We start from the raw sequence: 17391 nt of genomic DNA, 5'->3' as shown, positions 1-17391 counted from the left end.
TCGCCTCTAAAGACTTACTTAGCTTTGAATATCATTTTTATCCAATTCTCCACAGGCTTTTTGCTTTTTTAATGTAAATTTCACATAAATGCCTGCCAGAGTTTATGGTATCTCAATTTATATAAAGAATGGATTAACTAAATAGCATTGTTTAAACAAAACATAGTGCTCTCCTTTGTATAATTTCCGAGCAGCTTTTGTAAAAAGAAACCACACCTCTCATGACATTTCACCTGTCCTTTCTTTAAACGCATGTACTTCCTGAAAGTCAAATATATTTCAACTACACTTTAGTGTGACATTTGAGGGCTTGCAAAACGTAAATAGAGCTGTAACATTAACGCTGATATAAGGTAAGACTTGGTTCTGTTAAACATAAATTCATAAATTGAGGAAAGGCCTTTGTGTATTAGGTTAATGATAAAACTTTAATATTAAATACTATTCTCCTGATATAGTGAGAAAAGGACCTATTCAAAGTGCATGAATGGACATAACCTGCCCATGAGCAACCAAGCTTATTTGCCAAATTTAGCTGTAATTCAATTACTTCATTGTTGCTTATTATTATCAGTTCAATAGCAGTTTTTACAGATATTTGAAATGTAAAATAAAATTTGAATTTCTTTGTTTTTTCACCACATTTCTTACAGGCAGAAACTAACTCCCGCTGAAGAATCAAAGATCTAGAATGACATTTAAAAGGAAAATGCTGATTATCCTTTCTATTCTGACTGTAATAGGCTTTTTTTTAAAGTTCGATTTCAGGGAATGGCTTCCGCCTGCGGACGAAAAGTTACAATATCTGAGCTCCCAGGACAAAAATCTACTGGAAAAAAATGTACAGGAGAAAATCCTACAAAACAAGAGCTCACAGGCTAAAAATTTACAGGACAAAATCCTACAAAACCAGGGCTCACAGGACCAAAATCTACAGGATGAAAACTTACTAGAAAAAAAATTCCCAGAAAAAATCATACATGATACAAATGTATGGAACAGTAGTTCTCAGGACAAAAATTTACAGAACAGAAACATAACAGAAAATAAGGGCCCCTGTGGTTGTGAGAAATGTTTTTCTAAAGATGATAAGTTGCTTATGAGTAGTCTGAATCCTTCCATCGAACCATTTTTAACTGCAACCACAAAGCTCTCTGAGGATATTTTCCAGTGGTGGAAGGTAAGCTATTACCATCAAAATTTTGGGAGGATTACGGTGGGAATTCCTGTCTCTCTTTTCATGTGGGTCTTTTAAACTAGTCTAACAGAATGTGTTTGGTGGGTGTAACAGCGCTTACAGTATGAAAGACGTGACTTCAATTATTACAAAGCGACAGTGGCCAAGTTGTTTACGATGTTCCCACCCATTCCCAATCTTGGAGAGCCCCGTCCGGACACATGCAGGACTTGTGCTGTGGTGGGGAATTCTGTTAATTTGAAAGGATCGGGCTATGGATCTCTAATAGATCATCACAACATCATTATAAGGTAAAGGTTCAGTTGGAAAATGTTTTTTTAAAAAAAAATAGAATAACGTAAAATTGAATTTGTTCTACTGTGCTATTCAGAATGAATGCTGGTCCAACCAAAGGCTATGAGGAAGACGTTGGGACAAAAACGACTCATCACGTCATGTATCCAGAGAGTGCTGTAGATTTAGATAATTCGACTCATCTTGTAGTGTTCGCTTTTAAAATACAAGACCTTGAGTGGCCCATCAAGGCCTTGACAACAGGATTTTATGCAACGTGAGTTCTTGTTTTGCGTACCTCTGACATGGTTTGAGCTACCATTGTGGTTGTTTCTCTTTGCATGCTGACTGCATCAACAACAAATTTTATTTTACATACTATTTCTTGCCACAGAGTAAGGTAACCTCAGCTCTTTTAATAAAACCAAACTGTCAGTTTGAGTTATTGCTCCACTCGGGTTCGGAAAATACCTATTAGCTGAGCAAAAAATTCCCTTCACAGGACACCAAAATGCAGATTAACAAATCAAGTCCCTTGGAACATTTGTCATGTTAAGGATTATGTACAGTGAAATCATACAGTCTCATTTACATTAACTGCAAAGACTTGAATCTTATTTATTTTTTTTTCTTGAATTTTATTTCAAATCATGTCAAACTGTTTTAACAGGTCATATAGGAAAGTAACACCTAAAATAAAAGCCAACAAAGATTTGGTGAGTATGGTGTTGAATGTAATCTACATTGTTGACTGCAATCATAACCATTCAACACATTTGAAGGCTAGTCCTTTTTAACAGGTCATGGTGCTCAATCCAGCTTTTATGAAGTATGTTCATGAGGTTTGGCTGAAAAGGAGGGGAACATATCCATCCACTGGCTTTATGGCATTGGTTCTTGCTCTTCACATATGTGATGAGGTAAGACTTTCTGATTTTGCACTTCCTGATCATTTTCCTTCTGTAAATTGATTGATGGTGGAAATAAGAAAATACTGTGATGGTCTTCAAAAACCACCAACCCATCCCAATGCCTAAAGATCAAGTTAAATTTGCAAAAGAACCAGTTTTGCAGCCAATTAAGATAAACGGAACATTAAATAACTATCCATTCTGACCTCTTTAAAGGGGCCATTACATCACTGTATAAACTATTTCATGTAGTTGATATTGCTGGAAATGTAAATTCTCAAAGAATTTCATTAAAAAATTAACATCATATTTTTGTAGAGGGTTGTTTTGGCATGCCAGATTTCCCTCCTCAGTGATAGGGTCAGATACAGGTACGATATGTGGATCTACCTTGTTGACTTCATTCGAATTGGCTATAACCATATTTTGGAAACTGGTCAAATGCGCACGCTCCCGCTATCCACACCTTTCAACACTTGCAACACTTGCAACACTTGCAACACTTCATCACAAATCCATTATTATGGTATTATGGCTAGTGGAAGTATTTGTGTTACATGATGGCCTATTTATGTTACAGGATGGCACTGCCTGTGATGATGCCGAATGGCATAATAAATTAGGGTTAGGTTATAAAACAATATCCCATGCTTTGAAAAGACCACTGTCCAACCCATCATCAACACATAAAAACTGTGAACCTACCAGAACATTGTCATCAACCTGAATAGACATGCTCCCCATGGAAAGTATTTCATAACGAAGAAACCAATAGCAGTGGTTCTCAGCTCAGTTTGGAGAATCATTTAACGGGCCAATTATCATGTACTCCATGAATCTTATAAAGTGACAAGATGGAAACCATAAGAAGATTAATTTAAAGAGGACATATGTTTTTTAAGTTCTTCCTTTTCACATTTGTGACAGACCACAGCAAAACCAGTAACACATCTCCCCGGGGTTTGTGTTATTTACAGATTCTGAAGATTAGTGAGCAAACAGGTGTCAAACTTGGATGTTTCCAAGAGCTGTTCATTTGAATTACTTTGCATACCTTGGAGCAAGACCTCCCACCCAGCCCTGCCCGTCAATAGAGGGTCCATGTAATCTCACTGCACAATTTTTCTATGTAAAGATAATTTACAGCACTGCAATATAATAGTCGTACATTTGTGCATTGAACAAAAATTACACCACCACTTAATTTTACAGTAACACACACACACACACACACATAAAGTAAAAAACAGTTGTCATTCACAAAATTGGTAAGTGTCAAGTGTTTAAGGTTTTTATCTCGGTGTGTTTTTTCATGTTTGCACCTTGCATCAGGCACAATGGCATTGTTGCTCTTTAATAGCTTTATTGTGTTTTTTAAAGGAACTTTTCAAAAACAGCACATTCTGGGGACTTATTAAGATAACAGTTGTCACTGTCTAATTTTGTAGAACAGCATTCGTCAGCACCTGCCCTCCTCTAGACGCTCCACGCGCTTGGGGTGCACAAGTGCTGGGGACAGCCGGACCCTCTGAGCACATATCTCTCTCCCAGACACTCCGCACTGGGACCGGTTGGCTCAAGAGACCCTGACGACACAATGCAATATAATAGCCAACTGTGCCTTCATCTCAGATTCAGATATTTCAAAAATGGTGCCCAATTACCTGGCTTCTCTGTGGTCTCTGCCAGATCGTTGTCTTCCTCCTTCTCCAACACAATGCAACACAAGCTCGCTTCATCATGTAGGGAGGCCATCCTCTGAAAAGCTGTCAGCTCGGGTGTGCCCTTACCCCCACATGTGGCTGACTCTTTTTCACTTTTTCACTTCAGCCATGGCCCTCTTTGTGCCATTCGCTGCATTCCCATTAGTGACAATGTGTTGCCACTATGTGAACTTCCTTTTGTTTGTCACGCCACTATCGTGACTCCCAAACAGGATGTGTTGTCAACTCCATAACTCACTCACGGACACATCTATTTCTGTCCTTGTAAAACTGCGTTTTTTTTCCGCTCTCTGTTTGCCATTGACACCCATGAAGTGTAAACGATCAGCTGGCACATTTAAATACACATCAACATTCATGAGATGACTTGCATTGACCATTTATAAGTATCTCTGGGCATGTAGAGGGCTGAACCTGGTATGCAAACCATCAAGTACAGCCGTGATCTATAAAGGGAAATCGCGTGGCGACGTACGTGTGCATGGCTTTATAAATCAGTTTATTTATTTTTTGTTACGTACACCTTTTTTTTACCGTACGCACACTTTTAGTATGGATTCCACGCAATGCTTTATAAATAAAACCCCAGGACTGTGTCCGAAGGGCACAATTCTCCTTTCTTTTCCCACAGCATTTACATGTAAACATTACGTATCATCCCCATTTCACTGTATTGGTCTTCTTCTAACGCCAGCTGGAAGCTGTGGAATGTTCGCCAAAGTTATACAGTCGCGCATTAATTTTTTCCACTTCAGCTCTCCTGATTCACAGTGTGAAGCGAGTCCGGCGTCGCCATCCTGGTGAGCATATAGTCCCACAGCAGAGCACTGTGCATGCTGCAGTTTAGTCCATCTTCATGAATTACATAAGGTCATAGTTTCTCTTTCAAACAGTGAAAAGTAGCAATGTGTTTTCTTCAAGTATGTAGCCTATTGGCAGACATGGAGCTACACAAAGGCGGTATACAAATGAGTGCTTTCATATATATATATATATATATATATATATATATATATATATATATATATATATATATATATATATATATATATATTAGGGCTGGGCAACGATTAAAATATTTATTCGCGATTAATCGCCCTGATTAATCGTCCTGATTAATCGCGATTAATCGCATTGTATTCACAAACTCCAAGAATGAATTCAAAAGTAGTATAAACAGCACTTTTATTTTAATGTTCTACTGCCATATGAACAAAAGTGTTGTAACATTTGTAGCACTTATCAGTAACACATATTTAGTGTAAAGCTCAACTTAAACATGTAAAACAAAAAATAGCAATAATAATAAATTAAAGCTTATTGCCACTGACAGGGAATTCTCTTTATGGGGAAAAAAATCTACCAAAAACAGGCAATTTCTGAGGTAACAGCAGGGAGCAGCATTACCATTTTATGTTCAATACCAAAGTTTAACTTGGCCGTGGTTAAAACTAACTTGTTTCTGTAATATTTGATGCTGGAAGAACTTTAAACTGAAATGCTTGCTAACTCGATATGCTTGCGTTGCTTGCGTTTATTTGACGTTGACACACGGTTTTTTGTTGTTGCTTTCTCGCGTGTATATAGTGAATGGCAGGGAAAAACAGGCAAAAACACATGGATACTTTGAAACGAGAAGCGACTTCACCGACGGCGTCTAAGCAGACCCCCCCGCTCCGCTCCGCACAAAACTTGTTCCGTTCGCCAACTCACCGCCTCGCCTAAGCAAATTCCTGCGGGAAACACCGCCTTCCGCATGTCGGCTTTGTTTTTTTCCGGCCAGCACCTTTCTTCCTCTTTGAATCTGAGGCTGGGCTGACAGCGAGGTTATTGCCGCATTATCGCCACCTACTGTTCTGATTCAAACCCCTACACCGCAGCAACAGACCTTCACAAAATAAAAGCATGTGAGCAACATGCGTTAACGCGCGTTAAAGAAAATATCGCCGTTAATAGTCTAATGAGTTAACGCGAAATTAACGCGTTAACTTGCCCAGCCCTAATATATATATATATATATATATATATATATATATATATATATATATATATATATATAATATATATATATAATATATATATATATATATATATATATATATATATATATATATATATATATATATATATATATATATATATCTCCCAGACATTTGTACACAATGTACAAAGCACTGTGGAGATAATTCTGTTTGTAGCTTTTGGCAGTGGGGGGCTATTGTAATATCTTTTCTTTTGGAGAGCCACACTCTCTGTCTCCATCACTGTATTTACCTACCTGAAGGTTCATTATGTTTGTAAACTTATGCCTGAGGACCAAGTATCTAAAACCACCAGTATCTTGTTACATTGTCACTATCAGTGTCTCATTAGCAGTAGGACACTTTGTACAAAAATCTAAAGATGAAGCGTATGGCATTTTCATAATGGGCAGGTTCTCTCCTAAGGGTTGAACTGTTCTAGCTGCTGAGTTTTTTTGTAGCGGAGACAAAACAAGGCCTCATGTACCGAAACTCAATTGAATGGAAAACAATATAGGAAGGTACCTGAGGGAAAACGTAATCATATACATTATAAGTACAACCAAGCAAGATCAAGTTGCGATCTTCCAGCCAGTCTGCAGCAAGTATGTAAAGATGGTGTATGGATGGATGGACGGATAAAATTCATTATTAGTGGTAAATGCCAAAATTTCATTATGGTTGCATAACTACAATAAAGACTCTTGATTCTTTCTTGACTCTGAATCGCATTAAATTGTAATTAATTGTCTGAGACGAGCACACACAAAAACACATATTCTTAAATATATCTCAATATTTATACAATGACATTTTTCAACATCTGCATTTTACTTTTAATTAAATACCGATTTGATGTTTCCCTTTATTTTTTTCTCTCCTTCCTGGGAAAAATCTGCTATTAATGCCATATGTTTTGCTATTATTGTGGCCTTCAAGTCTCTCTTTTGATCATCTTGTTTTCTGAAGTAATAAAACCACAGTCATACATGTTCATCTCTTCTAATTTTAGAAATGAGAAAAGTTATCCTTTGGTCATTTTTGTGCTAGACAGAAAACCTTGACTTGAAAAGAAAACATCAAGATCAACATTTTACTGTTACCACTGAATTTTAAGCTTTGCTGACCCACAAAAATATTGGTATGTTCAAAGGTTACACCACAGCAGTGATTTTATTGTATGCAATTTGATTGCAAAAGTGATATCTCATGCGTTCATTGGAATGCATTCTGTCATTTAATTATATCATTTTGGGGCACATTTTTTAATGTCATTTCAAGTAGGAATTAATATTTGCTAACGTACAGATAGTGAAGGAGTCTGCATCATGGGAAGTTAAAGTCAGAATAGTATGTTGCATATCGTAGAGCCAGTTGAAAAGGAATAAAGTTCCATTACAGATTGTGGAGCAGTATAAGGACCAGGCAACCAATTGCCCTGAATGATTTGACTATATCAGTTGCCATTGGAAAAAGAACAAAGCACCAGAGTAGTCTACATACCATTGAATTCAATAATAATAATAATAATAATAATAATAATAATAATAATAATAATAATAATAATAATAATACATTTTATTTAAAAGACATCTTTCTGGACACTCAAGATCACTGTACAAAGAATAGATAAAAACACATGAATATCAATAACAAATCAAAATACAGAATAAAGACCATTTTAAACAAAGGCTGGGACAGGGACATTGATATCAAAGAGAATAGACAATCTTAAACAGATGAGTTTTGAGGTGTGATTTAAAATGGAGGAGTGAGTTTGTTATTAAAATGAACAAAAATCTGTTTGTCTGGGGGGTTTTTTTTGTTTGATTTTTTTGTGTGTTCCCAGGTCGATGTCTTCGGATTTGGAGCAGACAGCAATGGGAATTGGAGCCATTACTTTGAAGTTTTAAAGAACAAAAAATATGGATCTGGCATCCATTCTGGAACAAACGAGTATACAGTCCTGAAACAGCTGGCCAATGAAAAAACAATCAAGCTTTATAAAGGATCGTGATGTTTTTTTTTCCAGAAAGCAAATCCCAACTCGCTCAGCCCTGATTATTAGTGACGTAGTTGTCTAAGCTCTTTATAAATGAAAAAAAAAAAAAAAAAGTACATCTTTTGGCCTCCCTACTTGATCTTCACAAACATCGAACATCTTTCGACATGTTTGTGGTTCGGTGAGGGCTTTGTAGGAGGGCATGACTTTCGGCAGATAACAGAAAGGCTGTACAGCATACTGAAATGTTTTATCATTTACAAACCTGTTTTATAGCATTTGCTCTCACGAACCTTTGACGCAACATACGTTGCTAAAATAAATAAACAATGAGAGATATTGATCATCATGTTATATTGAAATTCGTTTCTGGCAGAAAATTATAAATCAAGCATACAACCAATAACCAGTGCATCTCTAGCAATACCTTATTACTTTGAAAAAAGTGACCAACCAGTAAATAACTAAAAACACGTCACTTTGTCACTGTTGTATAAAAAACATATATTTTGAATATGTATCATAGGTTTGACACCTCTTCCTTGTTGCAGCCTCTGGTTCCATTTTTCATCCAAAAAGCAAAATGACAAAATTTTCAGCTCTTCTGAACTTTTGACTGCTTTTTTTTTTTTTTTATTAATATATTAAATCACTTATTGTTTTTGGTAGTAGGTATGTGTTGGTATTGGTTGGTATTACTTTTAACTTTTGACATGTTTTACTATTTTGAAAACTTTAAAACTCAGTTGCATTCAGCTTGTATGAAAAGTACTAAACAAATAAAGTGATTGTCAAACTAACATTTAAACCAAATCTAGCGATCTAAACTGGTTATTTCATCAACCATCAGCACTCTGAGCCTCTGCGGAACAAGATGTGTTGAAATATTTTCGTCTGTGACGAAGTAATGAGCAGGTGCACATTTCACAGACAGGTTAATGTTACGTTCAGTTTACTTTGATCATCACCTGCTTTTGAAAAGCTCATATGTTCATTACCATGGTGATCAATGGGATCGTCATTGTTTGTCAGGCTGAAGACATGGCGTCATGGTACATTTACAGACATAAATGCAAACACATTCAAAGCAGAAGCACAAAGCTGAATGTCAAATATTGACATGAAGAATGTTGGTTAGACATTACCTACCAATAGATCTAAAAATGTATTTAAAAATATTAAATTAAATTACATTAAATTAAATATTTATTAAATTAAATAATATTATGGATTTATTTTCATAAATACTGCTGCACTTGTTTGGAGAACACCCAAAGATTTTGAACAAAAAAGACAACAGTGGCACGTCATTTCCAAGTAGAGTGAATTGTTATGCAGGCGGAGACAGCTTACCAAACCTTTTCAAATGACATGATTGAGCTGGTGAGATATTTCTGTATATAATTTGATGTGTGTTGACAAATTCAATGATGCTTGACACTGTAAAGTTTAATTTTGTTGTGTAACAGCACTCTCTGATAGATGACTCTTTGAAAGACTGCCACAAATCAAATATATATTAAATAGATAATATAGCTAATTTACTTTTTCAGACTTTTAAACATTGTTTTTTGTTTCAGGATAATACAAAATTGCAAATAGACATGTTGTTCCTTCCTACTTCTATTTTGTATGTGGAAACAAATTGTTTTGCTCCCATGCTATTAAAGTGTTTTACTGAAGTGTGATAAAGAGTTGTATCAAATGTAATACATTATTTATTCAGCTGAATATCACAATCTAATATAATACACTATATTTCATTTTATTTTGGTTCTGACATTTATAAGATTATGAACTCCGACAAAAAAGGTAAACCTTGGGCCCCAAAATGACCAAAAATGAAATGGTAGAAGGGATCCCCAGGGGAATCTTTTCTCCTGAGGCAATTTTTTTAAAGCTTGGTAATTTTACTTTCTAATAGATTAAGAGAATAAATTTGCTGTTTGATCACCACATCTCCACCAATTTGCCTTCCAAAGTTTAAAGTTTACGTAAAAAAAATCTTTAGGCAATAAAGCTTTGAGGTCTTAATGGGCCGATAGCATTCAACATAATGGGTGTAGCTTTATTTTGGTAAGTAAATACATTGACTGTTGTATTAAAATAAAAAAGTAAAAGTATACAAAAGTACAATCTATGTATCAGCAGAGGTGTTGTATAGTGTTGTTCTGGTCAGAAATCCAAAGTTAACCAGGTTTAAAGCGGTGAGGAGCCTCACTGACATATTTCACTTAGCTGAGTTTAATGGTCCCTTAATAATAGAATCAGCTCAGACTGATTAAACCAGAATATCAGGAAAAGCATAGTGGCAAAAACGAGACACAGACACGAACACACAAAAAAAAATTCTTTTGAATACACAGCCATGGCAACAAAGTGAACACATCAAACTGAGCCTGCCAGCATTCTCAAATACCTTGCTGTACTAGTCACCTACGGGATTATGTGCTTCTCAAAACTGGAAATCATTTAGCGCATATCTTCTGTCCCAACCAAAACCAATGACTTTAAATCTTTCTTTTAAAAATATTTATTCAAGATGTTTTTTTTTTAATTAGTTATTTAATGTAAGACAGAGGATAGACATTTTATCCCAAATTAATGTATTTTTTTCAACTGCAAGAACTGCTTGAAAAGTAGCTCTGTTATGGAAAAAAATGGAAAGTAGCTCTATTTTATCACTTTGTATAGGTAAACGTGTTTGCTTTTTCTCCTGCAGCTGCAGGTTGTGACCGTATGACTACATTGTGTTCCACCCTGCTGAAAACAGGTTCAAAGTTCCACAATTTTCAACGTTTCAAACTAAAGTTCCAAGTCGTATGTACAAGAGGCATCACACCTCTTTTACATACGGCAGGGATAATTATTCTGTTTAGTTAGAACAAATGCTGAGCAACCTCTGACATATGTCTGATCTCTGTTCTCAGTTCTTGCTAGAATTATTAAAATGATGACTGGATGGTGAACACTGATCTCCTTTTGTTAATTAAGGATAATAATTAATATTGTCCTATCACAATCCTTCATTATCACATGAAATATGTTAGTGTATTTCAACATTTCTTTCAAGAAGTAGATAATACAAGATTGACCTTCCTTCTGCTCTGTTCGTTCATGTAAAAGCTTTTGGAAGTAAACATGTGTTGTAAAATTTAGCAAATGCATGAACAAATAAAGTTCAAAGTATCATTTTCCTTTAACAGTTATGTGATAAGTGCTACACACAGGTTTGCTTTTAGGGACTACTCAGTCTAAATATGTCCAGAGCACTGACTTTGTGTATTCTTGGCACAAAGCCAAGCTTGGTCTTAGTGGGGGCTGGACTTCCCTGGCGAGAAAACCGGTTTGTTGCGTTAACAGACAAATTCTCAATGTTACATGTCATGGCAAAAAGGGTGTCTTGTTCATAAACTTGAAGAATGTGGTTCTGGTGCCCATTTTGCATGCCCTAGGGTGATGTAATGCTCAGTGCGAAATGAATGTGACGAGTCAGCCCCTTGAGGCAACGATTTTCATCTAATAACAAGGTAGGCTACTTCCTCTTAATTGGGGTTAAGGGATGGGTAGGGGCACGATTAAAACTTGTCATAAACGAACTTCCTCCAGAAGGTGGTTAAACTCTGCCATAGAAAATAACTGAGAAGATCAGTTGTTGCTTCTCTGTTTCTGCATTGAAAGGGTTAATTTGATCATACCCCATGGACCTCTTTGGCAAACCTATCAAACACTGTAAAAAAAGTAAAATGTTCATGTTAGATCTATCCTCCAACAATAATCTGCCACATAATATTACAATATAGTACAATTATTATAATTAATTTAATGAAGTAATCAGAAAATGGATGGATGGATGGATATAAGTAATGAATTTAAGTTAATTAATATAAGTAATTAAAGTAATTATTTAATTTAATTATTATTAATTATACTTAATTAATTATAATTATATTTAATTATATTAATTAAAATATATCATATACAACTTTTTCATACTGTTGCATTATTTAAATACCTTTGTGTACTATTATCATTATTAATGTCAGTATTTTTTAACCATCATATTTATCCCTATAATCATTATTGTGCTAGCAACACTCACAAATATGGACTTTGTAGGATAATTACTAACCCTACTTTCTCATCACCACACATTATAAACCAGGCATCTTTACTATTTACTACCTACACTATTTTATGGAATACATTTTATTTTATATGCAAAATATATACTATATATTTCAACCCTGATCCAGGTAAAATAATTTATTTAATTAGTTATGTATTAATTCATTCAACTCTAACGTAATGTGTATTCCAGCACTCACACACTCTGTGCAATGCTTGGGAATTGAAACTAAACTGTCTGCTGTTTGTTTCCTTTTAATTTGTAAAACATTAAAATCTTATCAGAGTAAATTAACTTAGTAGGTCATTAAAAATCTCAGTTTAGTCTATTGAACAAATGTGTCCTCCATCCAACACAGCATTTACAAAAACATTTTATCCTGGCTTGAAAATTCACAATTCTGTTTTTGAGGGCGGTCCTGGAAAAAACCACACCTCTACACCTGTGACAACTAATCCTGTTCGGTAGGAAAAGCAAATAATCTGTCTAGAAAGGAAATCTATTACAGTACAAGCCAAATGAGAATAATCTCCGATGCCTTAGAGTAGTTGTGTTCAGAACCATTGTCACTTACAAGGTAAGACCTAAAATAAATTGCTACATCATCTGAATTAGATGCATTATGCAATTTGTGTTGATGACATTTTTATATGATTCTTTCTGTTTGCTATTTACTTATTTTGTAAATGACTTTGTAACTTTTTTGAGATATACTACATAAGTAAAGCTGTATTAAAATACCTTCCACATAACGCAAAGTTTTTTTTTCAGCATATTGTGCGGCAAGACTGCACAATATGCTGAAAAAACAAGATCAAGAACTCACTGTTTCATTTATTTCTCCAGATGCAGCTGTACACTTGAAGCTTTTCCCATTCTCACATCCAGGATGGCTGTTAAGCCAAAAACTGCTATTACCCTGCTTTGTGTTACCACCATTGGTTTGGTTGTTTTAAGACTTGCCTCTTTGGATTGCAGTGGATATTTACAGCTTTGGGACCAAAGCTTCTTTGCTTGTGCTTCTGATGGAAATGATAATGTGCTATTTGTTCGCCGTCTCAACCGGTCAATTGAACCATTTTTGTCTGCAAAGACAAAGCTCTCAGAGGAGACTTTTAATTGGTGGAAGGTATGCTGACACATGCTTTAATTAAGATGTGGTTTGAAAATGGGTCTAACAACATGTTTGTGTTTTCCAGCGCATACAGATTGAACAACGTAACTTCACTTTCTATAAAGCAACAGTGAGCAAACTATTTGAGATATTTCCACCTGTTATTGATCTTGGGAAAGCCTGTTCTGCCAGGTGTAGGACTTGTGCAGTGGTTGGAAATTCTGTTAACCTTAAAGGATCAAGTTATGGACGTTTGATAGACTACCAAGATATTGTTATAAGGTGAATATTCAGCTCTTGATTTTGAAATAAAACAAAAAAAGCTCAAAGCTAAACTGTTATGGTCTTTCTTTGGTGTTTAGAATGAACTTTGCTCCAGTCAAAGGCTATGAAAAAGACGTTGGGACCAAAACAACTTATCGTGTCATGTACCCAGAGAGTGCCATGGATTTAGATAACTCCACTCATCTTGTGCTGTTTCCATTCAAAATACAAGACCTTGATTGGCTTATCAAAGCCTTTACAACAGGATTTTCTGGGAGGTGAGTCTTAGGCCCTTTCCACATAAAGACGAACATGGTAAATTTTAATGAATTATTAAGAAAAATGTGCATCTACAAAAGAGGATACAGCACCACAGAAAATGTGGAAGTAGGTATTCCTGGCCCCCTGGCAGCACAGTGACACCGTTACAGACACAAAAAACAGAGATGCGCAGATAACTCATGCAAAGTAAACATAGAATTATGACAGGAAATCACACACAAAGATTTATGCATGTTCAATATGACCGTAATCAGGGTTGACAGGGGACATGCAGTGTAGAGCGGGCTTGTTAGAAAGGAAGAGCCTGAGGATGCTACTGAGAGCCATAGAAAAGCCAATACTTGCCTTTGCATGAACGTAACATTGAATGGCACCATGTTTATTGCTATTTGTCAGAGTGAGACACACACGGGCAACAGAGAGAGATGGAGCTATGACATTATCATTTAAGAGAAGATGTGGCTCACATGTGCACACAGGAACATAAAACCGCCCTTTTGAATTTTTTTCCACTATGGGACCTGTTTTACAAAATCATGATCCCCCAAAATGGTGGATCAATGAGGACAGCGTAAATGATAAAATGCATTTAGAGACATCTAATCTCATCTCTGTGTAGGTGGGCCTTATTTTTTATGTCATGTAAGGGGTTTGTTTAGTCAATCAATCAATCAAATTCAATTGTAAATTCTAATTACAATTTTACTGTTAAGTGTTATTGTAAATACTTTTTTCTGTTCCAATATTATACCCTGCTGTTTCCACAGATCATATGCACCATTAAAATCCAAAATTAAAGCCAACAAAGATTTGGTGAGTACGGCATTAAACAAAGTACACTTTATCTTTAATGGCAAATGTAAAAAGCTTGATTTTTAATTAGAATCCTTTGAAACAGGTGAAGGTGATCAACCCAGCTTTTATGAAGTATTCGCATAAGGTCTGGCTAGAGGGTAAAGGAACCTATCCATCCACCGGCTTTATGACTTTGATTCTTGCGCTTCATGTTTGTGATGAGGTAAATATCAATCTTCGTTTTAAGTATTATTATTTAGTGGGTACTGTAAAGTATTTGGAATTTAGTATGTCTGTTATAACTTTTGCTTGTTATCAATAAACATTTCAATAGAATTGGATTTGGATCAGAAACAGAGTAAGAGACCACTAAATTTTACAAGACCAGGGATCAGGAAATAAATAGTTTTATGATTATTTAACTTTTTTTAAAAAAATTACAAAAGGAAATTAGTAAATGAGGGAGCCAAATGTTTGGGATAACCAAATTAACCTAAACAACAGTGGACATGTCTGAGGAAATCTTCCATGTTAAGCTTATAAAATGTATTATTTTTGTTTGTAATTCCAGGTCCATGTATTTGGTTATGGAGCAGACAGTGATGGAAACTGGAGCCATTACTTTGAAGTACTGACAAACAAAAATCTTAAGACGGGACCACATCCTGGACATCATGAATATAATATACTGCAACAGCTGGCTAATGAAAAAACAGTGCAGCTTTATAAAGGGATGTGAGGGGTTGAAAGCACTTTACTGTTTTTATAAACAAAAAAATGTCAATGTCAGTCACTGAAGACAGTATTGTCTCAATCACAGCATTTTATGGCAAAGTGAAAATATCCTGCTTTTCTTTTTAAATTGGTAGCTGCTGTGTCTGTGAGAAACAACATTGACATATCTTACCAGCTGAACTATCAAAGAGTCATATGAAAACAGAGTAAACATGCTAACCTTGGCCTAGCGCCTTAAGAAACTGCACAACTTGAAAACATCATCATCTGGTACAAGACATGGGTTTACTCAAGACTGAGGGTGTTGAGTCAGACATATGTATAAAAGAACAAATGGTAAAGCTGTGCATGTTTTGTGTGACATGTTGTCAGAGTACTTTACTCTAACAGCTTATCAGACAACACAAGCATGCATGACATAATGTACAATGAATGTCTTAATCAAGTAACAAAGTTGGACCAGTAAATTTAGGCTCTCATGCAGAAAGTTTGGTTGAGACAAAGGAACATATATTTCTCAAATAAAGCAGATAATAAACTGTAGCTCCGTGAAATTGGTGTATATGTTACCTCCAATAAATTATTTTTTATCACGACTTTGATTATTCATTATTATTTACATTTCATTTTTAAATGATATTGTTTTTGTCTTAGTGGGTGATGTTTAGTATTTCGAATTTAACATTTGCATTGTGACCTTGGCTTTTATCCACCCTTGCTTGTTATCAATATAAAATTTAAAATATTTGGGTTTTGGAATGAGCAACTGATTTGAAAGTAAAATTTCAGACGGTCAGCATGTCATCATGGCATGACAAGCAGTTGCATGTGTGCTACAACTGTCTGATGAAGTTGATATTAAAACAAATTTGTGTACATATTATGGAAAAAAATTTTGGACTTAAATAAGTCTTTTACTCATTGCGACAAAAAACAAAACCAGTCTCATCTTGTATAAGTTTGCATACATGCAAACAGTACACAGATACCGAAAACTGATGGCTGTTACTATGGTTCACAGAAGCTTTGTTTGCAACTTTATTAAGTGACCTGGTTTAACTTCTACTGCTTGAATGGGGCTTCACTGTGACTAAGGGTGGTGTGCTACATCTAAAAACAATTTGTGTATTGATTGAATTCCTATTTTACCAAAAATGTTTCTCACTGGGGCCTTAGTTGTGATTGTACCAAGTAAAAACAGTAAGTGACTTTAAAGGTACACTGCATGGATTGATTACATGAAAGCCTATGAGTCAATGTGACACACATGGATCAATCAGGCAGTTAAGCACCACAAACAAACCAAAACACTAAAGATAAACAATTTTACACTGTTTTATCCAAAACAAATTTTCTTTGCCCAGACACAATCTCGTATTGGTGTACCATTCTGTTGAACATGAGAGCACATTGAGTTCAGAGAGCAGAGAAGACGTTGCGGCCACTTTCAGTTTGGCAGCAAGGGTGAGCATCTACTTGGACACGCGCTTGTGTGAAGCGTGCAGAGCTGCAGCTTCAAATGTCGTCTTCCTCATGGCAGCGGGCAGAAAACTGTTTTGCAATTAGATAAATGTGTCTCTTCTTGGAGAATCTTTGGATTAGATTTTGTCTGCAGAAGGTTGCACTGCCACTTTTTTGGCTGGGGTACAGTTACTGCATAAATAATAGGAACACCTTTAGTAATAGTAATATCATCTTTATTGTCATTGAAACATACATTACAATGTTGTTCTCTGCTTATAACCCATCACCCTTGGGGAGCAGTGGGCTGCCATGTGCGGCACCCGGGGAGCAATCTGGGGTTGAGGGTCTTGCTCAGGGACCCAGATTGACCCTGATTCTGATTGCCAGACAACTACTCAACCCATCAAGCCACAGTCGCCCTCATTGTGTCACAATGAGGAAATTTAGGTGTGATGATACAATCCATTACGCCATAGGGT

The 17391-nt window shown here is 35.7% G+C and overlaps 2 protein-coding genes across 4 annotated transcripts; both read left to right on the top strand.

Annotated features, from left to right (window-relative positions):
* Window positions 1-665: 665 nt before the first annotated feature.
* On the top strand, window positions 666-8208 carry LOC105922206 (CMP-N-acetylneuraminate-beta-galactosamide-alpha-2,3-sialyltransferase 1). Of its 2 annotated transcripts, XM_036145551.1 has the most exons (6): window positions 666-1180; window positions 1292-1488; window positions 1569-1748; window positions 2142-2187; window positions 2272-2391; window positions 7977-8208. In XM_036145551.1, the coding sequence occupies exons 1-6, from the start codon at window positions 692-694 to the stop codon at window positions 8142-8144; spliced, it is 1200 nt and encodes a 399-aa protein (XP_036001444.1). In that variant the 5' UTR covers window positions 666-691; the 3' UTR covers window positions 8145-8208. The 2 variants fall into 2 exon arrangements, with proteins under 2 accessions (XP_036001444.1, XP_036001445.1); XM_036145552.1 differs by having other exon boundaries at window positions 1122-1488.
* A 3371-nt stretch (window positions 8209-11579) lies between these two features.
* Window positions 11580-16044, top strand: LOC105922205 (CMP-N-acetylneuraminate-beta-galactosamide-alpha-2,3-sialyltransferase 1). Of its 2 annotated transcripts, none has more exons than XM_036145554.1 (7): window positions 11580-11659; window positions 13105-13387; window positions 13458-13654; window positions 13735-13914; window positions 14686-14731; window positions 14817-14936; window positions 15285-16044. In XM_036145554.1, exons 2-7 carry the CDS (start codon window positions 13148-13150, stop codon window positions 15450-15452), a joined length of 951 nt encoding a protein of 316 aa, XP_036001447.1. In that variant the 5' UTR covers window positions 11580-11659; window positions 13105-13147; the 3' UTR covers window positions 15453-16044. The 2 variants fall into 2 exon arrangements, with proteins under 2 accessions (XP_036001447.1, XP_012713546.2); XM_012858092.3 differs by lacking the exon at window positions 11580-11659 and adding an exon at window positions 12511-12835.
* Window positions 16045-17391: the final 1347 nt, after the last annotated feature.

The sequence above is a fragment of the Fundulus heteroclitus genome, chromosome 13 (genome assembly GCF_011125445.2).
Source record: "Fundulus heteroclitus isolate FHET01 chromosome 13, MU-UCD_Fhet_4.1, whole genome shotgun sequence".
Lineage (NCBI taxonomy): Eukaryota > Metazoa > Chordata > Actinopteri > Cyprinodontiformes > Fundulidae > Fundulus > Fundulus heteroclitus.
Note: the sequence above shows the minus strand (reverse complement) of the source record. Positions and strands in the feature narration are given on the sequence as shown.